We start from the raw sequence: 25707 nt of genomic DNA, 5'->3' as shown, positions 1-25707 counted from the left end.
AGACAGCAGTGGCAGACGCTTCCCTAGGGGTTCACACGGAGGAGTTACTGCTGTGTCCTGATAAGAAGAGTCTGACAGCCACATGCACAGCTCTGCTCCTGGGAGCAAACAGGGGTGGTGCCCGTCTGACTAACGGCACTGCTCCGAGATTGGCACTTCCAGCGCTCCCCGGCAGGAGGGGCCTTTCTGCAGTCACCTCTCTGGTGGCTGAGGAGTGATGCACTCTGAGGCCTGGTCTACACTACGAGTTTAGGTCGACTTTAGCCGCGTTAAATCGACTTAAGCCTGGACACGTTTACACTACGAAGCCCTTTCTGTCGACTTAAAGGGCCCTTTAAACCGGTTTCCTAACACCACCTCGACAAGGGGATTAGCGATAAAATCGACCTTAGGGGGTCGGAATTGGGTTAGTGTGGACGGAATTCGACATTACTGGCCTCCGGGAGCTATCCCACAGTGCTTCATTGTGACCGCTCTGGACAGCACTCTCATCTCAGATGCACTGGCCAGGTAGACAGGAAAAGCCCCGCGAACGTTTGAATTTCATTTCCTGTTTGCTCAGCTTGGAGAGCACAGGTGACCATGCAGAGCTCATCAGCACAGGTAACCATGATGGAGTCCCAGTCCCAGTCCCAGGATCGCAGAAGAGCTCCAGCCTGGACCGAACGGGAGGTACAGGATCTGATCGCCATCTGGGGAGATGAAGCAGTGCTCGCCGAACTCCGAAACAGTAAAAGAAACGGCAAAACATTAGAAAAGATCTCCAAGGCTATGAAGGACAGAGGCCATAACAGGGACGCGCGGCAGTGCCGCGTGAAAATTAAGGAGCTAAGGCAAGCCTACCACAAAGTCAGAGACTCAAACGGAAGGTCCGGGGCAGAGCCGCAAACATGCCGCTACTACGCGGAGCTGCATGCCATTCTAGGGGGTGCAGCCACCACTAGCCCAAGCGTGTTCTATGAGTCCCTCTCTGCAAACGGGGAAGCGGGTTCGGCGGACGAGGAAGATGAGGATGGAGAGAACATAGATAGCTCACAGCAGCAAGGAAGCGGAGAAACCAGTTACCCCAACAGCCAGGATATGTTTGTCACCCTGGACCTGGAAACAGTAACCCCCGAACTGACCCAAGACCCTGAGGGCACACAGGGGACCTCTGGTGAGTGTACCTTTGTAAATATTACACATGGTTTAAAAACAAGCGTGTTTAATGATTAATGATTAATCTGCCCTGGCAATCGCGGCCAGTTCAGCTACTGGAAAAGTCTGTTAACGTGTATGGGGATGGAGCGGAAATCCTCCAGGGACATCTCCAGAAAGCTCTCCTTCATGTAATCCCAAAGCCTTTGCAAAAGGTTTCTGGGGAGGGCTGCCTTATCCCGTCCGCCATGGTAGGACACTTTACCACGCCAGGCCAGTAGCACGTAGTCTGGAATCATTGCATAACAAAGCATGGCAGCGTATGGTCCCGGTGTTTGCTGCCATGCAGACAACATCCATTCCTTATCGCTCTTTGTTATCCTCAGGAGAGTGATATCATTCACGGTCACCTGGTTGAAATGGGGCAATTTTATTAAGGGGACATTCAGAGGTGCCCCTTCCTGCTCTGCTGAACAGAAATATACCCCGCTGTTAACCACGCGGTGGGGGGGAGGGGTGAAGTGACCATCTCAGAGAATTGGGTGTGAGGGGGAGGGGAGTTAGTTGGGTTTGTGCTGCATGTTAAACCTGAAATCGCAGCCCCTCCTTTTACATTGCAAACCCATTTTAAATGGCACGGGTGCTTGGTATGGGAAATGAGGGCAGAACTGTTTGAAACCATCCCCACATGTTAAGAAGGTTAAAAAAGCCCAAAGACTATATGTCTTACCATGGCTGCCTGCAAGCTGAAATCTGTGTCCTGGCACTGCGTGAGTGATCTCTCACACCAAACCAGGAGACTCTCAATATAAGAGGAAAAATGCGACCTTGTAACGAAAGCACATGGGCTGTGTGATGTTGTGAACAGCAAAATCTAACGTGAAAGAGTCTACCCATTGTTCTCTAAAATGTATCTTTTTTAACAACCTCTCCCTTCTCCACCAGCTGCAAATCTTACTCCTTCGCAGAGGCTAGTGAATATTCGAAGAAGGAAGCGAAGGACGCGTGACGAAATGTTTACTGAACTTCAGACTGCCTCCCACGCTGACAGAGCACAGCTGAATGCGTGGAGGCAGTCAATGACTGATTTTAAAAAAGCCCAATATGAGCGAGAGGAGAGGTGGCGTGCTGAAGATGAGAAGTTGCGTGCTGAAACGCGGGCTGAAGAGGAGAGGTGGCGTCAACTTGTAATCAGAAAGCAAGAGTCGATGCTCCGGCTGCTGGAGCATCAAAGTGATATGCTCCTGCGTATGGTTGAGCTGCAGGAAAGGCAGCAGGAGCAGAGACCGCCGCTACAGCCCCTCTGTAACCAGCAGCCATCCTCCCCAAGTCCCATTGCCTCCTCACCCAGACGCCCAAGAACACGGTGGGGGGGCCTTCGGCCACCCACTCACTCCACCCTAGATGATTTCCATAGCAATAAGTTTTAAAGTTTTAAATTGGAGTGTGTCCTTTTCCTTCCCTCCTCCCCCACCCATCCCGGGCTACCTTTCCAATTATCCCCCTAGTTGTGTGCTGAATTAATAAAGAATGCATGAATGTGAAGCAACAATGACTTTATTGCCTCTGCAAGTGGTGCTCGAAGGGGGGAGGGTAGTAGGGGAGGGTGGGGTGGTTGGTTTGCAGGGAAGTAGAGTTAACAGGGTGGTGGGGGAGGGGCAGAGGGTTCATCAAGGAGCAACAAACAGAAGTTTCACTCCGTAGCCTGGCCAGTCACAAAACTGGTTTTCAACGCTTCTCTGATGCGCACCGCGCCCTGCTGTGCTCCTCTAACCGCCCTGGTGTCTGGCTGCGCGTAATCAGCGGCCAGGCGATTTGCCTCAACCTCCCACCCCGCCATAAATGTCTCCCCCTTACTTTCACATATATTGTGGAGCGCACAGCAAGTAGCAATAACAATGGGGAGATTCTTTTCGTTAAGGTCTGAGCGAGTCAGTAAGCTGCGCCAGCGTGCTTTTAAACGGCCAAATGCACATTCCACCACCATTCGGCACTTGCTCAGCCTGTAGTTGAACAGGTCCTGACTGCTGTCCAGGCTGCCTGTGTATGGCTTCATGAGCCATGGCATTAAGGGGTAGGCTGGGTCCCCAAGGATCACGATAGGCATTTCAACATCCCCAATGGTTATTTTCTGGTCTGGGAAGAAAGTCCCTTCCTCCAGCTTTCGAAACAGAAGAGACTGCCTGAAGACGCGAGCATCATGTACTCTTCCCGGCCAGCCCACGTTGATGTCGGTGAAACGTCCCTTGTGATCCACCAGGGCTTGCAGCAGCATTGAAAAGTACCCCTTGCGGTTTATGTAGTCGGTGGCTTGGTGCGCCGGTGCCAAGATAGGGATATGGGTTCCGTCTATCGCCCCACCACAGTTTGGGAATCCCATTGCAGCAAAGCCATCCACTATGGTCTGCACGTTTCCCAGAGTCACTACCCTTGATATCACCAGGTCTCTCATTGCCCTGGCAACTTGGATCACAGCAGCCCCCACAGTAGATTTGCCCACTCCAAATTGATTCCCAACTGACCGGTAGCTGTCTGGCGTTGCAAGCTTCCACAGGGCTATCGCCACTCGCTTCTCCACTGTGAGGGCTGCTCTCATCCTGGTATTCTGGCGCTTCAGGGCAGGGGAAAGCAAGTCACAAAGTTCCATGAAAGTGCCCTTACGCATGCGAAAGTTTCGCAGCCACTGGGCATCGTCCCAGACCTGCAACACGATGCGGTCCCACCACTCTGTGCTTGTTTCCCGGGCCCAGAATCGGCGGTCCACGGCATGAACCTGCCCCAGTAACACCAGGATTTCCACATTGCTGGGGCCTGTGCCTTGTGAGAGGTCCATGTCAATTTCCTCATCACTATCGTCGCCGCGCTGCAATCGCCTCCTCCTCAGCTGGTCCTGGTTTGGCTTTGGCATGTCCAGGAGGCTCTGCATGTTTTCCAGGACAATGCGCGTGGTGTTCATAGTGCTCATAATTGCCGCGGTGATCTGAGCGGGCTCCATGATCCCAGTGCTGGCTATGGCGACTGGTCTGAAAAAAGGCGCGAAAGTAGTATCTGACGGACCAGGGGAAGAAGGGAGGGAGGGAGAGAGGGAGGGAGGGAGGGGCGAGTGACGACATGGCATACAGGTACAGGGAATTAAAATCAAGAAAGGTGGCTTTGCATCAGGGAGAAACACAAACAACTGTCACACAGAATGCCCCCCCCCCAAAGATTGAACTCAAAAGCCTGGGTTTAGCAGGAGGAAGGGGGGGAAGCAAATGAATACAGAATAAATCTATTTTTTACATCTTAAGACGACGGTGCAGCATGACTGATAGCCCTTGGCATTTTCTGGGTGCTTGGCAGCAAATACTGGGCGCTTGGCAGTTAGCCTTCAGGTCTACTGCACAATCTGATACCCACTGCAGTATGACAACGATGGATACCAGTCGTAATATACTATCTACTGCCCAAAAGGCAAGGGGTTGCTGCTGTGTAGCAATGTTGCCCCATCCTGCGCATACTACATCTGATAACCATCATCATCAAGGCAAGGGGGCTGGTGCAATGCAGCCCCACGGCTGCCAGCCCCATGTCTGCCAGCACCCAGATAGCCCTCGGCCTCTTCTGGGTGCTTAGCAGACAATATTGGGCACTTGGCAGAAAATAGCATACTACGACTGATAACCATCATTGTCTGCCCGGGTGCCCATGATCGACAGCCACTGCAGTACGATGACGACGGTTACCAGTCGTAATATACCATCTTCTACCAAAAGGCAAGGGGCTGGTGCAATGCAGCCCTACGGCTGCCAGCCCCACGGCTGCCTGCACCCAGATCGCCAATGAAGGCTACCAGTCATGCTGCACCGTCTACCGCCAAAAGGCAGTAAGCTGCTGCTGCTGTTTAGCAATGCAGTCCCACGTTTGCCGGCACCCGGAAGACATATGGTGACGGTGAGCTGAGCTGAGCGGGCTCAATGCTTGGCGTGGTATGTTGTCTGCACAGGTAACCCAGGTAAAAAGGCGCGAATCTATTGTCTGCCGTTGCTGTGACGGCGGGGGAGGGGCCTGACGCAATGTACCCAGAACCCCTCGCGGCACTGCTTTGCATCATCCGGGCATTGCGATCTCAACCCATAATTCCAATGGACGCCGGAGGCTCCGGGAACTGTGGGATAGGTACCATAGTGCAATGCGCCGGAAGTCGACGCTAGCCTCGGTACTGTGGACGCGGTCCACCGACTTCATGCACTTAGAGCATTTTAGGTGGGGACACACACAATCGGCTGCATACAACCGGTTTCTATAAAACCGGCTTCTATAAATCCGACCTAATTCTGTAGTGTAGACATAGCCTCAGATGGCCTTTTCATATGCAAGCTGGAGAGCACTCGCTGGCGCCTCCAAGGTTGTAGTGTCCATCTGAGGGAGGTGCCCAGTCTTGGGGCTTTGTCCTTGGAGAGGAGGCAGGGTAGAGGTGGCTGGAGCCCAAGGCCCAGCTTTCCCTCCATGAGCAATGGACATTGTGGAGTGAAGAGTTCCATTTACCATGTGCTAATTGGACAGCTGGGAAGGAGGCTTTCCTGCCTCCAGAGGGAGGTGCAGCTGTACCTGGCCTGGGCAGAAAGATCCCTGTGGTTATTCACTATCCTTAGCCCAGAAGGCAGCATCTCTGGCAGTGTCAGTCCGTCTCAGCCCCCTGGCACCTGGACCTGGTCCCCACTGCTCTCATGGAACATGTTTGAACAGCGAAGGAAGTGTCTGTTTATCTCCCCTCCACTACGTTTGTAGTCTTCATTGCTCTCTCTGCCCCTAGAAGCGCACTGGGGCTGTGAGCACTATAGCCCATTTCCCAAAGTGGTCCTTTGGCCAGAACCAGCCCTCAAGATTGACCCTAGGCTGTCCTGCCATTTGAAAGCCTTCTCCAACAAGAGTCAAAAGGAGAGAGCGCCTCCTAGCCTGCCATTTTCTAATGTGTCTCTCTGGGTCTCTAGTGGAAAGGTTATGTGGCTAATGTCAGAGCTCTCAGCCTGGGGACAGCGGTGGCCACATTGGAGGACAATTGCATGCGTCCTAGTGGGAGATCTACTAGGATTTTTTTCCCTTTGCTCCAATCTCTGGTCCCTCCAGTACAGAGAATGGAGTTAGTGGATGAAATTTTCAGAGCACCCCAGTGATGTGCTCTTGAAATGGGACTTGTGCTCCTAAGTCACTTCAGCGCAGTTGAAAACTCCACTCAGTCTCTGTACGTAGGCAGTCTCCCTCCCCGGGTCCATACTGCCATTAGAGTCCCACAGGAATGGATCTTAGGACTTTAATAGGAGGGAAAAGAGGAGAGTGTATCTGAACTACCTAAAGGTTTCCTTTCTCTGCACAGTGAGGTCCACAGACCCAGAATGTTGCTACAGGAACTGGTGCAGGGTTTGGCTCAGTGGAGAAACGCGCCTGTTTCTGTTGAGCTCTGCAGTACGTAGCTGTCTTGAGTTTTTCTGGAACTTTTTCAAGTTTTTTTGTGAGGATTCTGTCAGTCAGCCAAGCAGGTAACTTCCACAGAGCAGGAAGGTCTTTGGGGCCTGGGCTGCACCCCTTCCTGGCAGTGACTGGCAGGTCAAGTTTCCCCCCAAAGCTACAGACCCACTGTAATGTGGGTGTGGAGCTGATTGCTCAGTGAAAGGAGATCTCCCGACTTCTCTGGGACAGATCAGGCAGTTGGTAAAGTACAAAGTGTCTCTCACAATGGGCGTCCTTTGAAATCTATTTTCAAAGATTCTTTAATGTGTGGCCTGCACTTTACCACCCCTTGCTCGCAACAGCACACAGACAGTGCAAGCCAGTGAAAATCACTGGTAGCCAAAACCCCCATTACCCAAAGGTTTGGCATGGCCCCCCGAGACCTGGCTCTGGATAATTGGGGCTTTACCTGTGTGTTGACCTATGTGCCTTCTGTGCATTTAGTGTGGTCCATAGATGTTATGGCCAGAAGGCCTGTTCTTTTCTAATCTGATCTCCTACATATCAGAGTCCATAGCACCTCACCCTGTAACTTCTGCATCAAGCCTAGAACTGCCAGAGGCTCAGGCTCTGAATGGAACAGGTTTGAGTTGCCTTCAACGATCATAAGTTCAAAGCAGGTCAGTGCAGTGTTGCTCGACTCCCCCACGAGCTTCCTTTCCCTGAGCACTGTTTGTATTGCAGGAGGCTGGACGGGCCAGGCACATAGCTGGGAAAATATTTGCACCACAGAAATGCCAAGGGCATGTAGACAGCCTTGGGGAGTGTCTACTCCAACCTGCTTGTAGCCCAAAGAAGTGCAAAGCTCTGAAGAGCTGCCTCCTGGCCCCAATGGAATAGGAAGCCATGAGTGGATTGCATCTGTCACAACCTCTGATTCCCTGTTTCCGTTCAGGAATGCTTCATCTCTTCCTGCATCTCCCAGCTGCTCCACACTGTTTCTGACACTTTCTCTTCTCCTGACAGGTTGTTCAGCTTGACCCTGAAGAAGCTTATCATGTTGAAGGAGATGGACAAGGACCTAAACTCGGTGGTGATCGCTGTGAAGCTGCAGGTCAGTGTGCCCAGTCAGCGGCCTGAAGGTGGTGTGTTTTGCACGTGGGAGTAGGGTGGGAGGCGTTTCAAGCTAAATAGTCACTGCTGGATTCCCAGATCTCCTGCTGACTTTTTTCCCACCTGGTGCCTCAGTTTCCCTATCTGAAAATGAGGCTAACTATGCCCACCAGTGTAAAGCACACTGCGATTGACAGATGAAGAGCTCTATGTAAGACCTAGATAGGTATAATTTAGGGGAAATCTCTAACATGCGAGGTCCTTGCCCTCCAGAACTATCTGCCCTCCAGGCAATCTCTCCTCCCCCAGAACAGGAAAATGCTGACAAGGGGCTGCTACAATGAGGTGGGCTGTGTGTGTGTGTGGGGGGGGGGGGTAACAAAGCAGCAGGGGGTGGGAGTGAGCTGACATTATTCATGCAGTGAGGAGCAGCCCAGCAGGGCAAGGATGTAAATCAAACCAGAATATTTAAAGAGCAATTTTCTCTAAGGTGTCATGAAAGAGGCAGGTCTTAGGAGGGACTTGACTGATGGGCAGAGGAATGGCCTGGGTGAGGACCCCCATTCAGACCTGGTGTGTGTGTGGTGGGGGGAAGTGACCAGACAGGCTGTTGAGTGGAGAGGACAGGCAGGCAGGAAGCAGAGTGACTACGTGAGCGATGGCGGTGTTCTGCAGAGTCAAAGGTAGCGGTGGAGAAAGGGGAGCCAGTGACGGGATCAGATCAGGCTCGTGATCTTAGCAGCTGCACTTTTCCTGGTGGTGGAGTGGGACACGGGACGTGTCAGGGAGCCCAGAAGGGAGGAGGTTACAGCATCCAAGCCAGAAGATGAGGACCTGGGTGGGATCATTAGCAGTAGAGAGTCTGGAGCCGAGAGATGAAGCAGCAGCAAGACTTTCTCTGTGCACCCAGCCCTTGGGACGGGTGGTGTTGGGGAACGCTAGGAGGTCAGTGTTGTCCCTGCTCCAGTTAGGTGAATGCTGTTACAGATGTAACTTGCTGTGGTCTTTCTGGTAATCCTCTTGCATTGGGCGCATGAGGAATGAATGTCGGCCTATCCACTGCTTACTGATCTGCTAACGTTATGTAAGCCCTGCACCATCAATAAAATGTATAACCCGAGCTGTCGTCGTGCATCTTTCTCTGCCAGTTTCGATGTCTGCAGCTCTACGTCAGGTGATGCCCGGGAGCTCTTCCTTCCCACTCCCCCGTAATGAGTCTCGCTAAAAGCTGTTGCTCTTGCTTACCGTTCAGGTTGTCAGCTTTGCAGGAGATCATTGCCATGCTTGACACACATTCCCTACCGCTGTCTCTCTCCCCGGTTGTCTGAGATAGCCAGCCTGATCCAGATCTCTGGCTGTGATGCCCTGTGGGGATTCCTTGGAGAGGAGGTTGAGGGCTGAATCACTTTTGGTTTGTAAGTGCAGCTGCTTTCTGTGTTTGAAAGGGCATGAAGAAATTAACCCCTCCTTTCAGGAGCTCAGGGGGTTTAATTCAGGCAGTGTCACTATGTCTGCAGCCCTTTAGCTAGGACACTTGGGTGCTTAATTACGGGGGGGAGATAGGCGCCCTCAGGATTTCCACCACACATTACACTCTGCACACCTGAGCCATCAAAACAAGAATCCATTCACAATATATTATCCAGAGCTTCACAATCGACCTTCCCCTCTTCTAACATTGTTGGGGTTGCTGTCATCAGGGCCCAGAGTTAACATTCTAGTCTGAGAAAGTGGGGCAAAGTCTCACCTCCTATAGCTGTGGTTTTAGGCTCTTGCCAGGCTTGTGCAGCTTGGACTCACGCTGGGTTCACACTCTGAAGGTCGCCTGCAATAAGAACTGGAGGATGTGGGTTCTGTTCCCACTTCAGATCCTGCCCTTCGAGGCCTTGAGCAGGTCATTTATCTCACCTTTTTGTGCCTTACCTTCCCCATCTGTCAAGGGGGCTCCTGACTGCCCCCTTTGCAAAGTGCTCTGAAATCTTTGGGTGCAAAGCATGTAGAACTACAGCCAAACTAAAAACTGTATCTGCAGCTTTATTGGTCAAGCCCAGCCGGGTCTTACAGCCAACTCAATGGCACTTCTCTGTTGGCCTGCATTGCGATAGCTTTTGAATGCTACATCCAATAGATTCCAAAATTCCAGGGAGTGTTCTCGGCATCCGTGGACAGAACTCTTTGATTTTGTGAAAATCAGAAAAACCGAATGGAGGAAATGGGAGACACACGGCGCTGCTGGCGGGGGTTGTAAATGCCAGTAGGGAAGAGGAATTGTTCAGGATGGCCTTTAAAAAGCACATATGGTGCATTCTTCTACATGCTAAGGTCTGCAGAGCCATTCCAGTGGATATGCCAGCCTGCTTCAGCTCGAGGCAGACCAGCCTGAGAGTCACCGGCTGCAGCACCCCCTCCAGTTTTCTCTGCCTCTGCAGTGGCAACCCTGATCCCTCCCTGCTGCTGAGCTCTGCTGAGGGATACCCCAAATGAGCAGAGCAGGGCACTGTCTGAAATAACTAAATAAGTTCCTGAAGGAGGCTTGACTTCAGAGCATTCCCATTTTCCCATCCCCAGACAATTCTCATGTTTTGCAGATGGATGGCAGCCTCTTCCCTTTCCATGACACATGCTCCCAGGGTCCCTCTCCAGGATCATGGCAGCAGTAATATTGGCTTTAGGAAAGAAGAAAATTCACTTAATCTTTTTCTGGAGAACTTTTCTGATCAGGTTCTGTACAGAGAGAAAGCTGAAGCAAACACATGAGTGGTATGGTTCCTGGAGCTTGGCTCCAGGACAAACACAGACACATGGTGCCTGGAAAGTCAATCGTAAGCTAGGGCTTGGGACCAATGCTAGCAGGTATGAGGTCTCCTCTCAGAAGATGATGATGTCCATAAAGGAAAACAAATGGTGTGCCAGAGAAATTATCCAAGTCCTATTGGAGCCAATGCAGAATTCTGATCTCCTAGACAGGCATGCTTCAGAGATCCTGGCTTTCTATGATTACTATGTAGTATTTCTGGGTATCCCCTCCACATCTCGCCCTGTCACATCCAGTGGCAGAGATCTAGCTCCAATTGTATATTCTACCCCCTCCCCCCCACCCCCACAACTGGAGAACGCAGAGAATCAGGTTTTTTTAAGGGATCTTCCTCATTCGGTTCAGGGAATGAGAACCAGAATGAGAGAACCGCATCCACCAGCTGGACCAGAGTGATTCACTGAGGTCTCAGAGCTTCCATGGATAACAGACCTGTTCTGGTCGCGACAGTCAGCGTGTCTGATTGTGTTTTTCCTAGTGTGTATGAAAACCCTATCAGCCCTTCCCCAGAGAGAAACTCTCCTGTCCTGGGCAGAGCAAAGTTGGCTATCTCTATGTACGTTGCCCACCAAGGGGGAGATGAACACCAAGACTTCCATGGCAGAAGTCGGATTAGCAGAGTAACTCCTACAGCCAGAAATATCTCTAGTTGTAAACCAATTTGGTGGGCTGGTGATCACCTGCCTTGCATCTGGAAACTGTAAATAAAGTGCCCTGCAGCCTCTCTGTATCAGAATGTAAGGTGATGAATGACATCTTGCAAACCTGGGTGAGGTCCCTGCTTTGTTTTCCTACCTATGGCACTGCTCCCCAGGGCAGTACAAAAGCTAGTGAGGAGATAGAGGCGGTGATACTGTTTTATGCCTTTCTGGCTGAAGAGGCAATGGCACTCGGGCCTGATTAACTGAGTGTTGGATCGTCACTTGTTTTTAGCTCACAGAGGAGGTCTGCTATTGCAAGACCAATCCCCCATCCATGACCAGACAGGTTTAAAGGAATACAGGCTGAAGTGATCATTGCCCCCAGGCACCCCGAAGGAGAGCTCAGCAAACAGAATGTATTCTGCTGGCTGGGTGCAAAGTCCCTGGTTTAACTGCCATGCTAACCTGGTGAAATGTAACCTTGAGAACCTCCCTGAGGGCATTATTGCGAGTGTATCCGAGTGTCCAAGCAAAATGGTCAAGTCTCTGCAGTGTAATGTTCTCAGCATGTTCAAGAAAAGGACGTTTTGTGCAAATCCCAATATTAAATGCTTCCTTAGAGCATCATCTTTATTCCAACCTGCAAGGTGGTAGGCCATGACCTTGGATCCTTACTCTGCTCCTGACAGCACTACCCAGACTGAACCCTGTGGAGGTGTCGTCATACTTTCTATCCAGTAGAGCAGGCTTCTCGGTGTTTGAAGTTGGGAGCTTTCTCTAACGAGACCCCGTTTTGTTCTTTTAATGTAGAGAAGTCATTTCATTCCCTACATAAATTGAAGAAATAATCCTCCTTCCAGGAGCGCCGCCACCTTTTCTGCTGCCCTAGGCGGCGGAAGGTCCTGCCCTGAAATGCCGCCCCCCACAGAAGTGGCGGAAGGTGCTGCTGCCGAAATACCGCCGCGGTCGCCACCCCCCAAATTATAGCGCCCTAGGCGACCGCCTAGGTCGCCTAATGGGTTGCGCCGGCCCTGCCTCCTTCAGGTAAGCATCCAAATCCAGTCCCTAGGAGCACAGACAATCAGACGGCAGAGTAGTGATGTCTCCTGTATTGAGACTGGCTGGACAGCCACATGGTCATCAATATGTAAGTTTGCCAACTTCTGCATCCTAGCCAGTTCGAGAAGTCTTCTCCATCCCTTAGTGCTCAGGGGAAAATGGAGGAGATATTATCTACCATGTTTTCGATGTCTGTACTTAAAGGATGATCCTGCTTCCCACTCTGGGGGCATGCTGCTCTGAAAATCCCAGTGTAGCAGATCTGGTGCCTGGAAAGTCCATCATAGTCTTGCCATGAAGAAGTATAAGAACATGTATGCTTGCTTACCTGAGAAGTTCCTTTCTTCAAGTAATAAGGTCCACAGATCCAGCCCACCCAGGAGACAAATGAATCATCCAGGCTAAAGATGGAAATTGACATCCAAGGATTAGGATTTGTTGTCACTGAAATTTCCCATGCTCCGAAATAGGAGAAATTGTGCTTTTTTCCTCAAAGTATATTTACCACAGTCTGTAATTTAGGAAACTAAGTCTGAATGATCCTGGCTGTGAAAATTCTTGGCTGCAGGAGACTTCATGTAGTGGGGCATTCCCCTGCTGCCAGTGACTGTCAGGCCTGGTTCTGCAAGTACCCATTGTAATGGATGTGGGGACCTTGTTGCTCCGTAAAAGGGAATTTTCAGGTAAGTGCAAATACATTTTTTTCTGTTTTTTCATCTTCCAAATTCTTTGCAAACATTAACTCTCACAGCCTGCCCCAAGAATACCATCCCCCGCCTCCCATGAATGCACAGAGATGGCAGGACAAAGTCTGGGGGAGAGCCAGGATTGGAAATGGAGTTGCTGATCCCAGTTCTGTGGCCTCTTTGTAGGAGCAATAAACTTCCTAATGGTCAGATCTGCTAGGCTGGGGAATAGTCTCTCTTAAGAAACATCCCATGAGATGGGGCAAAGCCTTAGAGATTTGCTCCAACTCTCTCCCTCCTTTACAGTATCTTCACCTCTGCTCCGCTCCACATCTGCCCCTTCTCCCGGGTTCTTCCCTGCCACGTGCCCCCTTCCCTTCAGTGTCCCTTCACTGCCATTACATAGTTCACTCTGCTTGGGTGTTACATCCCTTCACCCTGCGTTTGGTCTGTTTAGATTGTCAGCTCTTCAAGGCAGGGACCATCTGCCCCTCTGTACAGCGCCTAGCACAGGGCTAATCTAGCAGGTGTAACTAGTATGACTATGAGTCTTTCCTCCAGCAGCCTAGCAGTGATTTGGAGAGAGACCTGGAGACAGCAGTGGCCCTCCAAAGAGCACTGCAGTATGGGACAAACCAGCATTGCATCAGGGGCTTTTCCAGCAGCTCCCGTTGGACCAGGGAACTCTTCAGTCCACATTTCCTGTGTAAGGCAAAGAGGGAAACAAATATGTCAGGCCAAGAGCTCATCTGTCTAATAACAGGAGTAGGGGGATGACCTGCTCCATCCTCACTCCTACCAGAGAGCCCTATGCATTTAATTAAAAATTTATCCCAGTGTGAATTAGTTACAGCTGAGATGATGTGCTTTTATTACTGACTTGACAGCTGCGGGGTTTAACCCTTCCCCTCCGGGGTTTCAATAGACTGTACAAATGATCCCACGTCATAGCAACCCCTCCCTCCCCCCGCTTCCACACCTCACCATAAGTCCTTACCAACCAGTGCTAGGGGGGTTTAAACCAGTATTTTGTGTCCAGTCTAAGGAGAGCTGTTACCAAGAGAATGTTTCCTTTTATTGCTGTCTGCTTCCTGCTGTTTCCTTATCATGTTCCTCATTGTTAATAACTTGAGTTTATTAGGTTTTCATGCAGAAGAATTTCAAAGTGCTTTAGGGACTATATATAGGTCGCTCTGTCCCTGCTGAGATGCAGCCACCTCTGCAGCACGCAGCAGCCATTTACCAGTGTGGATCACAGCACGCAGCGAGTCGGGGGAGGGAGCGCAGTAGCTTGCATTTGATTGCAAGTGCCAGGGGCCGAGTTGCACTTCCCCCACAACACCGCTGCCTTCGAGAGCCAGTGAAGAACTTTCAGAGGAACTCTGACCTCAGGCACTCGCATCACTACCGAGTCTGGGGCCATGCTCTTGTGGGATACACATGCAAATTATTTAATGAGCTAATTAGCATATAAGTGTAAACCTCCACTTGAAAATGTTTGTGTGAATTTGATGCAAATCCTGCCTACCCTCAGTGAGGAAGCACTGTGGGTATGGGGATTCCTGGCTCTGGGTGCAGTGTGGGGTCTGATGGCTTGAGCGGTGGTTCCTGACAGCAAAGCCAAGAGCCCACACCTGGCATATTCACTCTGAAAAGCCACGTGGCTCAGGGGGACAAGATCTGGGTCTGTCCTATTAGAGACCTGGCTTCTCTTTCCCAGATAGCAGTATAGGCAGCCTGCAGAAATATTAACAGCAGTCCATGGAAGCGGCAAGCCTCAAACTCATGGTCTCCTGGTTTGCAACTCAGTGCACTTTCCTCTCAGTCTAAGGGTGTCAGCTGAGGTCTGACAAGGCTGCCAAATGTGCGGGTGCCTGGTGAGATGCGAGGTGCGTGGTGAGTCTCCACTCAGGACTTTCTTTGATGAGCAAGGCCTTGAACATCTAGACAGCACTTGGAGGGCCTCACCTAAGGGCCCCTCTGCTCAGCTCACAAGCACTATCTCAGATTTGGTTGGCACTGCCTGCCTGCTGCAGGGTTTGTGCATCTGTCTTTGCAGCACCTGGTGCTGGCCACTCTCAGAGGTGGGGTTCTGAGCTAGACGGGCTGTGGGTCCAATGAGTCTGGGAGCTCCTATTGTTGCTCATTTTAGGCAGCATTGTCCCGACTCCCACTACAGGTCATCAGCGGGGATAGATCCTGTAACCCTCTGCAACAAAAGCACAGGCCTCTAACACTAAAGCTAAAGCTGTAACCATATAAGCTGATAGGGGATTCAGAGATGGGAAGGCCGGAAGGGCCCATTAGATCATCTATAGGGCCCTACCAAATTCGCAGTCCATTTTGGTCAATTTCACGGTCATAGGATTTTTAAAATTGTAAAATTTGTGATTTCACCTATTTAAATCTGAAATTTCACGGTGTTGTAATTGATGGGATCCTGACCCAAAAAGGAGTTGTGGGGGGTGGGGTGTCACAAGGTTATTGTAGGGAGGTTTGCGGTACTTGCTACCCTTACTTCTGCGCTGCTGCAGGCGGAAGTGCTGCCTTCAGAGCTGGGCAGCAGAGTGGCGGCTGCTGGCCAGAAGCCTGGCTCTGAAGGCAGAGCTGCCATCAGGAGCAGCGCAGAAGTAAGGGTGGCATGGTACGGCATTGCCACCCTTACTTCTGCGCTGCTGCTGGCAGGGCGCTGCCTTCAGAGCTGGGCGCCCGGCCAACAACCACCGCTCTCCTGCCGCCCAGCTCTGAAGGCAGTAAGGGTGGCAACTGTCCCTAAAATAACCTTGCCAACCCCCTGCAATTCCCTTTTATGTCAGGACCCCCAATTTGAGAAACGCTGGTCTCCCCTGTGAAATCTGTATAGTATAGGGTAAAAGCAACAAAAGACCAGATTTCACGGTGGGAGACCAGATTTCACAGTCCGTGGCGCATTTTTCGTGGCCGTGAATTTGGTAGGGCCCTAATCATCTGGTCTGACCTCCTGGATGGCCCAGGCCAGAGAACCCGTTCCCCCTGCACTGAGCCCAGACGCGTGTGTTTGATGAAAGACAGCCAGGCTGGATTTGGAGACACTGAGAGATGGGGAATCCCCCGCTCCACCCCCCCTTCCCTTGGCAGTTTGTGCTGATGGTTAATCACTCGCACTGTTAAATCTTTGTGCCTTGTTTCAGTTTGAATTTTTCTGGCTTCAGCTTTCAGCCATTGGCTCTCGTGCGGTCTTTCTCTGCTAGGGGTAAGAGTCTATTTTGCTGTGTGGATCAGCTCCCAGAGGGGGACATGCCACATGTACCCAAAGTCTTCCACTGTCTGCGGTAAGAGCAGGGAGCGGTTGGAGTCGGGATTCCTGTGGGCATAGTAACGCCGGGGCTTTAAAGGCGAGGCTCTGCCACCCAGTGGGTCTGTGTGCTCTGGGAGGAGTGGCTAGAGCAGGAGATACTGGGTATTATTCCTGGCTCTGCCACTGTAGTGTGTGACTCCCCCTCTGCTGGGAACGGGGAGAATCCCCAGAGCCTTCATGTGTCTAAGCAGCTTTGAGACTGGAGGAGAAGGGCTGCTCTGGTGGTCGGGGTGCTAGCATGGGACTGGGAGACCTGGACTCAATTCCCTGCTCCGACAGACTGCATGTGTGACCTTGGGCCTCTGTGCCTCAGTTCCCCATTTGGACAGCAGAGATAATCCTTCCCTAACTCCCAGTAAAGATTGTTGAGGTGCCCAGATGCTGTGGGGGTAGGGGGCTGGGTAAGTGCTAGGAGATCTCAGATGACAGGCACTTGGAAAATGCCAATGTTATTCCCACAGCACGAGCACTTCTTATGTCTGGGTCTGTCTCCAGGAGCTCTCTGGCTGCTGCTGGATCCAGAGCTCGGTAATGGGGGGATTTAAAGTGGTGCTGAAAGTGAAACAGCAGCAGGGAAATGCCTGCTTCTTACAGAGCACGTGCAGGTGTGGTGTTGGCGCTTCCTTTGGAGATCTGCCAGGCAGTGCGTTGGAGAGCAGCCTCTGGGACAGAAGATGAAGGGTGGATTTCAATCCTGTCCTTGCCCCCAAGCCCCCTTCACAGCTGTGGCCAAGGATCAGCGTGAGCGGGAGGCTGCGATAGCTTCTCTCCCTGTAGTTGGGCCTTCCAGGGTGGGGTTGGCGCAGGTTGATGGGAGGCACTGCTGGGCAAGGTTGCCCTGCTGGTGCTGATTTGGGCACTACTCTCTGCCTGTCCTGATCCTGAACGCAGGTGAACATGTAACACTGCCCACTCTGTGTTGGTTACAGGGCTCAAAGAGGATCCTGAGATCCAATGAGATTGTCCTGCCGGTCAGCGGACTTGTAGAAACAGAGCTTCAGCTGACCTTCTCGCTACAGGTGAGCGTGTGCAGCCGTAGGGGGCACTGAACTGGAGAGGCCTTTTCCTTGACAGGTGGAACTCCCGTGTGGCACCAGCTTGTTATGTCTCTTCCAATATACCTGAGGGCAGGTCTACGCTACAGCGGGGATCCACACTCTGAGATCGATCCACCGGCGGTCGATTTAGCGGGTCTAGTAAAGACCTGCCAAATCGACTGCAGATCGCTCTCCAGTCAACCCCTGTACTAGAAGAGTAAGGTAAGTTGACGATCCCGCGGTAACTCGACCTAAGGTACGTCGACTCCAGTTACATTATTCACATAGCTGGAGTTGCATAGCGTAGGTTGATTTACTGCGGTAGTGTAGACACAGCCTGAGTTGGTTTTTAGAGAGAAACTTTGAATTACAATTGGAGTCTCTCAGCAGCTCAGACAGCCTCTACTCTTGGCTAGAGAGGCCTTCCAGAGTCCTTAATGCCCACAGGGCTACAAAGCTCTTGGAAGTGGCAAGCTGAACAGGCACAATTGCACTTAATAACACCTGGTTTCTTTCTCTATACCTTAGTTTCCCCATCTGTAAAATGGGAGCATTCTTAGGAACGGGCAGGATTGAACTGAACTTCCTGGGTCATAGAGTCCATTCCCGTGGTATTGTAGGCAACCCTGCCATGCCATTAATGATGGAGGGTTCAGATACTCTAGTGCTGGGACCGTACAAGTACCTAGATTGAGTGAGGCAGCAATGCCAAAAATCAGTGGCTTACAGCTGTGCTTTCCACGCAGCTTGCCATGTTTCGTCCTTGCTGCCCCTTTGACAACTCCCTCCACCTTTGTAAGATCTTGGCAGCAGAGAAGTAGGCCCCAAATGTCAGCCTTGTACCATGGGATTCTTGTGTTTTCCTGATACGCTTTGTATCTTTTTGACATGTGACCCTTCCCCTTTCATGTGGGGAACTGACAGGCATCCCTAGAGTATATGAGCCAGAGTATATGATCACAGAGTGAAACTGACCAGCCTACTATAACTTCTTAAGCTGAGTGACATGCACAAAGCAGACTAGTTTCCCCCACATCCCCAGTTTTTTGCCCTCTTTAAATACACCCAAGTGTTGCTTATAATACAGCATAAAAGGATTTCCAAATGATTTTAATCCTGCAGGAAAATGCACAGTGGGCAGTAATAAGAATTGATTAATTAAACAGTTGCAACGACATCCTTTGGCAGTTTCCATCTCTTTTAGCAATTGGAAGTGTTTGCAGGCAGTCCTGGCCTGGGACAGGTCCTTGGAGTAGTTCTGAATGTCCCTTTCTTCCCTGCACTCACCCAAGAGAGTGGCATAGAAAGGGCCTTGTTATTTCTCATTAGGGACACTGTATCTTCCCTTTGTTTTTCCAAAATACAGACTCAAAATGGCAATGAAGCTTTTGCCACACCTCATTTGCCAGTGAATATAAAGTACTGCCCTGGGCTGTGTGTCCTGGAGCTGTGTGTTGTGCTCAGACATTGAGCATAGCACATTTGTCATCCTGGATTATTTCAAGGTGTTCATGACCTGTCTGATCCCTTCCTTAAAGCCTCTCTGGTGTAGCGGCTTTTGGAAGCTGCGGTATGCTCAGAATGGCGAGCCAGAACACTGCCTCTTTCAACAGCTGGCTTCCAGACACTTCTTGAAATTAACTTGGTTTCTTTCAGGAAGAAGGCATAACCAGTGGAAGGCGTGGGAAGGCAGGGAACTGTCAGGCAGGACTCCTGGGTACTGTTCTTGGTTTTTGGGCGGGAGTGTGAGCTAAGGGGCAGAGCAGGGACTGAAATCCAGCAGTCCTGGGTTCTAGTCCTAGCTCTGCTATTCCTTCAGTTTGTCCTTGGCTAAAGGGTAAAATCACTGGCACTTTTAAAAATGCAGCTCTAATGACCCCTTTTCAGCAGTGATTTAGGAGCCCAAATCCGACTCCGTTGGATTTAGGCTCCTTAATCACTTCGGTGCTTTTGAAAATGTCATCTTTCAGTGCTGCCATTTTGCCACGTGTGAGATGGGAATAACTTACCTGCCTCCCAAAGAGAGAGGAGGCTTAAAGTTTGCAAAGCACTTGGATTCCTGGAGGAAGACACGACAGGAGGGCAGAACGTTATTCCTCCTCTCTTTGCTTGGTCTCCCTGCGCAGTGCTAGTTACTGTCTGCAAACCTAGCCGGGGTTGTTTCCAGAGAAGACACTTCTGCTCACGTTACTCATGCAGGTAGTGGCGTGAGATTTTCCCATCCTCTTTCTCCTGCCAGTGGAGCTGCAGCCATCCTGCCTCCAGACAGAACAGCTCACCCTCTGTGCCTGACTGTCCGCTGTGCTGCAGAAATCCCTGCTTCCCAGGACGGACAGTTAGGAGCGCTGAGCATTGTAAATGTGTGCGCTTTCTGGTCTTGTGGAGCCTTGGCTGCTGCTCACCATGCAATCTGGATCCCACCAGGGGGCTTATCACCAAACAGGTGTGGACGGGGTCTTCCATGGCTTTGTCATACCAGCTCCGAGCACCAGCCCATGTAGCCTGGCCGCCTGCCTTTACTGGTCAGACCAAGCACTGTGCCTAAGGTGGGAGCTGCTATTTGGTGCCTGGGAGGAAGATACGTTAGGCTTTGCTGCCCAGTGCTGTCCATGGAGGAGGGACGGGATGGGGGGATGCCTCCCTGAGCACCACAGCTCTCCTCTGAACCCCTGGAAACGTGAGATGTGATCATCATCGTAGCTTGGCCGATAACAAGCCTTCTCCTGAGCCTCAGAGGCTCTCCATGACCTGACCGCTCTTCCTCCAGTGGAAGCCGTGGAATGTATCGACCACCCTCTGCGTGTCCACTGTAAGCAGGGCACCGCGCTTCCTCCTGGCTCCCTGCCAGCCTAGGCGAGCAAGGGTCCGCTAGACCGGTCTTCAGCAGTGTGCCCGCACTCACCATCAGCCTGTGATGTGCGTTGGGAGAGTCTCTCTCTAGCAGTGCTGGATATGGGGTTTTTAGCAGCCTTCCTGAGTACCCACATGGGAGCCCCCAGACAGATCTTTGCCCCCCACACCTTCACACTGGGCCACATGGAACCCCAAACATACCGGGCTCTCGCGGGGCCCCCTGTCGTTGCTGCTCTCTTGACTGTCACTTGCCCTTGCAGTATCCCCACTTCCTGAAGCGAGATGCCAACAAACTGCAGATCATGCTGCAGAGAAGGAAGAGATACAAAAACCGGACCATCCTGGGCTACAAGACTCTGGCTGTTGGGCTCATCAACATGGCTGAGGTGAGGAGGAGGAGGGAGGCGCCAGGTACGGCCATGGGGAAGAAGTGATTAAATGTAACCTCTCCCCCCTTCAGCTCAGACAGAGGCAGAGTGCTGTGTGCCTAGGCTGGGCTCAGGGGTGGGACCTAGCCAGAGACACCTAGAGCAGCTGAGCTGTCTCAGTCCTATGTCAGCTTGGGTCCTCCTTGCTTGGCCCATGCGGGGCCATGGGCTCGGTGCGGGTGACTGGCTCGGTATTCTCAGCAGCCTCCCACGGGGAGTACATGCTGCGTGTTGTCTCCCCTGCCCAGGTCATGCAGCACCCCAGTGAAGGAGCTCTGGTGCTTGGACTCCACAGTAACGTGAAGGACGTATCTGTGCCCGTTGCTGAGATTAAAATCTACTCTCTGTCCAGCCAGCCAATCGACCACGAAGGGCTCAAGTCAAAACTGTCCGGTAAGGAGGGGACTAGTTTGGGGTGAGGGGGGCTTGGGCGTGGGGGATCCAGAGGAGAAGCTCATTGGCTGCCCTGGAGCCAGCATCACTAGGCAGGTGCACAGCTCGGTAATACTCAGTTGGCACAGTGAGCTGCAGGTGTTTTCGATCCTCTCCATTGGGCATGTGCCCCCCTCCCTCCCTGCTGGGAGAGAGGTGAGTGGCTCGCTGGCAGGGGACGCTGTGCTGGAGGTGGTGCCTCCTTCAGATGAAACAGAACCAGTGTCCTGACTTGGTCATTAAAGTTCCTGAGTGAGTCACTTGCTAGAACTGGGGTGTTGGACCAGTGTCCTGGCCAAACTCCACTAGGGGGAATTATGTTCCACCTCCCTAAATTCCCTCCCCGCTCTGCCTTTTCCCTGGGACTGAAAATTCTTTCCTTCTTGTCCTGAGCTGTTGTAGAGTGTGGCTACACATTCCTCCCCAGAGGGAGCTGCATTTCCACACTGTGGCAAAAACACTTTTCTCCAGAGACTCAACTTGACTAACGTCTCAGAAGCAGAAGAGATTTTTCTTGGTCCCTGAAACCTACCAGCTGTAAAAGCCACATGCCTGCTGGTTCCATTCTGCATTGTATAGCTCTGCTAGTCTCTTGTATGCATGGTTGGAGGCAGTGCCTTAGAAAGCACATGGAGCCTCTTCAGCTACATTCTATCCCTGCGCAGCTACACGTGTTCCTGGTGCTTCTGTGACACAGCCCAGGTGCGAGCAGCAGCCGGCTGGGTATCAGCCCCTTCTTGGTTACCTGTAGGGCGATTTGGCCTCGGGTTTTAATGTGTCTAATCTGCAGAAGTGAAGGCAAAACCCTGCTCAGGGCCCAGTTCCACCACGTCCATTCGCATCAGATCTTGTTTGGATAGTGGAGGCTAATTCCTTCCAACATGGCTATATTTAGCCCTGTGTCTTGGAATCCTTCCGTTTATGATACTGTCGTGGATGGCTGCCTAGGCAGTAAATCTGGTTGCCAGGGAAACTGATGGAGATTCAGACTCTGTGTTGGATTTATTTTAATATTTGGGTTTATTACCAGCAACTCCGTGACCTGACAAGGGAAGGCAGCTGGGCACTTTGACCGGGGGCGGGACACCTCTTGATCTGGAAATCTGCACCCTTTCCTGTCTGGCATCTTGAGGCAAATAGAAATCAGTCCAGGTCTCTCATAGACCGAGCCTAACTTCCTCTGTGGTGGCAGAATCTAGTCCTTGCCACAGAATTGTACTTCTTTATCTAGCTTTCATTAAAAACAAATCTCTGCAGCTCTTATGGTTGCTAAGTAAACCCTCCACATGTGAGGGATGTAGTAGTGTCTGCCTGAGTCTGCAGGCAGCCTGAAACAAGCATCGTCAAATAGAACCTAATTTATCTCAACAGGGTGTTAACTCTGAAGCATACTGATGGCAATGTACGTGTCAATATGGTTAACTATTTAGCTGCTGAGCATATTAGTGGAGACATCCCCCCAGTGTGTATATGGTGTGTGTGCCATGCCCCTTGGCCCTATCTTCTAGGAAGTAAGTGTGTGTGTGTGTGTGTGTGTGTGTGTGTTAATGCTTGTAAAGTGCTTTGAGATCCTCCAATGAAAGGCACTAAAGAGGGGTCCAGGGTTGTTGCTGTAAAGGGAGAGGTGGTTCCACTCTGCTAGATTCCGTGAGGAAACAGGAATGTAAATATCGTGAGCCATGAAATTCTCTCTCTCTCTCTCTCTCTCTCTCAAACTCCAGCACCAGCTGATCTTTGTCCTTGAGTGGGAATTTAAGCAATGATTTTATTTTAATAGTGTCCAAGGACGACTGCCCATCCCCAAAAGAATCTAACCAGATACAAACAACTGTCTGTCAAATGACAGGAAATACCAGATGGTCCCAAAGGGAGCGCTGGGAGCTGTTTGCATCCCAGTAATCCGCACAGTTCCCAAGTTCATCAGTCAGTCCACGGCCAGCTCATCTCAGATGTTGGGCCGGCTCCATATTCCACACTTCTCCACACCCTGCACGGGGCGACTGTTCTCCAGTCATTGGATGCAGGCAGGGCTGCGATCAGAAGGACTATGGGCTGCTATGGGCCATGGGGATGTTGTCTTTGGGCACGACTGAAGGAGAGGGGCAGAGGAGGATCGACTGGGCATGTGCTAGTTTTTTTGCTCCTTTAAGGTGTTTGAAAGGATTATTTTGTGTTTACCTTAGATGTATCAGGAATGGCTCTTCCCTGTGGATTGGAGACTCCAGAGAAGTTGCCTGGGAGCTTTCTCATCCCTTAAATGAAGGGGTGGGCCGGGGTTTGAATCTTCAACAGACTTTATTTTCTACCAGCTGTTCATCCAGTGGAAGGCTGTCCTGGTGGCTCAGCACTTGCCTAAGAGACCTGGGTTTGACTCCCTGGGCCACCTTGGGCAAGTCCCTGAGGGTAACCATGCCTAAGTCCCATTTTCAAACACAACTTAGGAGCTTGAGTCTCATTGAAAGTCGCTGGAATTTAGGTGCCGAAGTGCCCGAGTCACCATGGAAGGAAGGCCTTACGCTCCGAATTAAAGGATGGGGATACATGTCTCCAGGAGCTCAAGCTATTTAGCTTAATAAAGGGAAGGTTCAGGGGTGACTTGGTCTGTAAGCACCCACACAGGGAACAGAAATTGGCTAATGGGCCCTTCAGTCTGGCAGACAAAGGTCTAACAAGAGCCAGTGGCTGGAAATTGAAACTAGATGAATTCAGACGAGAAATAAGGCATGAATTTTTCATAGGGAGGGTAATTAAGCATTGGAACAACTTGCCACTGGCTGTGTTGGATTCTCCGTCGCTGGTACTTCTTAAACCAAGGTTCAGCCAGGCGTTAGTGCAGGGAAGCCCTGAGGCCTGGGCTATGCAGGAGCTCAGACTAGATGACCACAATGGTCCCTTCTGCTCTTACAGTCTATGAATCTAAGCCACTCAAATGTGACCCGTCCCTTGGAGCCTTGGTTTCCCCATCTCCCCAGCCGGGTCACTAATCCAGCTTTCCTTCAGCCTCTTGCCTGATTAGATCATGAGTCCTTTGGGTCCTAGCTCCCCCGGTGTCTGTGCCACCCCCCAGCACAGCAGGGCATCCAGGCACTACTGCAGCACAACCCAGCTTTCGAAAGAGTCTGCATCAAAGGCCTTCTCAAGCAGACCTGCCTCGGTGGGTCCCGGGGTGCCGGAGCCCTCCTAGCTCTCCAGTCACCCACAGAACCTTCGAGGGTAGACAAGGTCTGAATTTCTAATGGGAAGCCAAGCCACGAAAGCCTCTCTCTATACTGTGCATGACCAAAAAAGGACACAAGCTTCTCTTTTGGATCACCCTTAAAACCGAGTCCTGCCCGCTCTGTGGCTACATATGGCCGTGTGGTACTTTCCACTGGAGAAGGGGTGTGCTTGTCTGATGGTGGAGAGGCCCAGTGCCGGCTGCCTGCTATCCCATCTGTAATAAAGGCCAGGCTATACAGAGACTAGGGCCCTGGCTGGACTGCACCGCGCTGGAGGACCAGTCTGCACTGCAGAGCACCCTCTGACCTGCCAGACTGTTATGTGTGGTGTCCTGGACCTTATGTGAATCCCGCTGACAGCGCTAAGCTCCCGAGCTGGACTTCCAGCCTAACCCCAGCTGTGTCTTCCAGATCGGTCCCCCGACATCGACAACTACTCGGAAGAGGAGGAGGAGAGCTTCTCCTCGGAGCAGGAGGGCAGCGACGATCCCCTACATGGACAGGTAACTCCCCACCCCCCTTCCCAGTCTGCTGCCCGCTCAGGGCAGAGCTCCATTGCAAGGCATTACCAAGCAATAGGCTGGCTGGGCCTGGCTGCCTCCATTTGCAAACCCCTCTTTCCATGGGTTCAGGCTTTCCTCCAGTCCCGATCTCTCCTCAGTGCGGGGTTTTCACCTGGTTTCTGCCTTTAATCCTCCCCAGCCCAGCGTACTTCAGTGGCTGAATCAAGGCAGAGAAGAGTGCCCCCAGCGAGCTCGGAAAAAGATGCCAAGTGGCTCCCCCTTCCAGCCTGCACCTCCAGGGGGCAAAAGGAGCGAGAGGTGGTGCTGAGCAAGCCAGGCTGGGAGTTGGCTCTGTGAGCATCCCCCTTTGGGATCTAGCTGAGGACTGTGGACTCCAGGCCACTGATCCCTTGGCTGGCTGCCCCAAGTAGTCACCTATGACTGGGCTTCTGCTAGAGGCAGCCTACGTGGAACTGTACCTGCCTGGAGCTGGGCTGCTGCGCCCCAAGGACTAGGGAGATACTGGTTAAGAGAGCTAGCTGTGGCAGTGTGGCCAGGCTCCCATAGCCCCAGGGCCTGGGGGTATTCGTTCTCTGAATGTGCTGTCTCCCCCGCCCCACAAGGACTTGTTTTACGAAGACGAGGATCTCCGGAAGGTGAAGAAAACGAGGAGGAAACTGGCCTCGGCCTCGGCGGTCACTCGGGTGAGTGTGTTCTGAGGGTGCTCTGACTGGCCGGCCGCCTTCTGGCTCCAGTCTGGTGTGAGGCCTCGTGCCAAGAGGGTCTCTGAACTGGTCATAAGCAGCTTCCGGGGAGACTGGAGGGCTCTGGGACTTGGGATGGGGCAGAAGGAGCCATTCGCCTCTCGAAGTGACCGCTGCTCAGCAGATTCAGACACGCTGCTGGGGGGTGGGGGGAGCTACGCAGCTGCAATCTCCAGAGCTGTCAGGTTGTCCCCTTTCCACCACACTGTCACTCATCTAGGCGTGGCTGTTTGACCTCAGCTGTGGCTGGGAAG

At 51.8% G+C, this 25707-nt stretch overlaps 1 protein-coding gene across 1 annotated transcript in view; it reads left to right on the top strand.

The window, feature by feature from the left end:
* Positions 1-25707, top strand: part of PACS1 (phosphofurin acidic cluster sorting protein 1) — a 104310-nt gene that overhangs the window by 51612 nt on the left and 26991 nt on the right. Inside the window, exons 2-7 of the mRNA XM_029911174.1 lie at positions 7594-7681; positions 17148-17237; positions 20369-20494; positions 20785-20929; positions 24598-24689; positions 25313-25393. Coding sequence (XP_029767034.1) covers positions 7594-7681; positions 17148-17237; positions 20369-20494; positions 20785-20929; positions 24598-24689; positions 25313-25393 — 622 coding nt within the window. The remainder of the gene's footprint in view (positions 1-7593; positions 7682-17147; positions 17238-20368; positions 20495-20784; positions 20930-24597; positions 24690-25312; positions 25394-25707) is intronic.

This window comes from Terrapene carolina, unplaced genomic scaffold, assembly GCF_002925995.2.
Source record: "Terrapene carolina triunguis isolate 2854851 unplaced genomic scaffold, T_m_triunguis-2.0 Scaffold89, whole genome shotgun sequence".
NCBI classification, from domain to species: Eukaryota; Metazoa; Chordata; order Testudines; family Emydidae; genus Terrapene; species Terrapene triunguis.
Note: the sequence above shows the minus strand (reverse complement) of the source record. Positions and strands in the feature narration are given on the sequence as shown.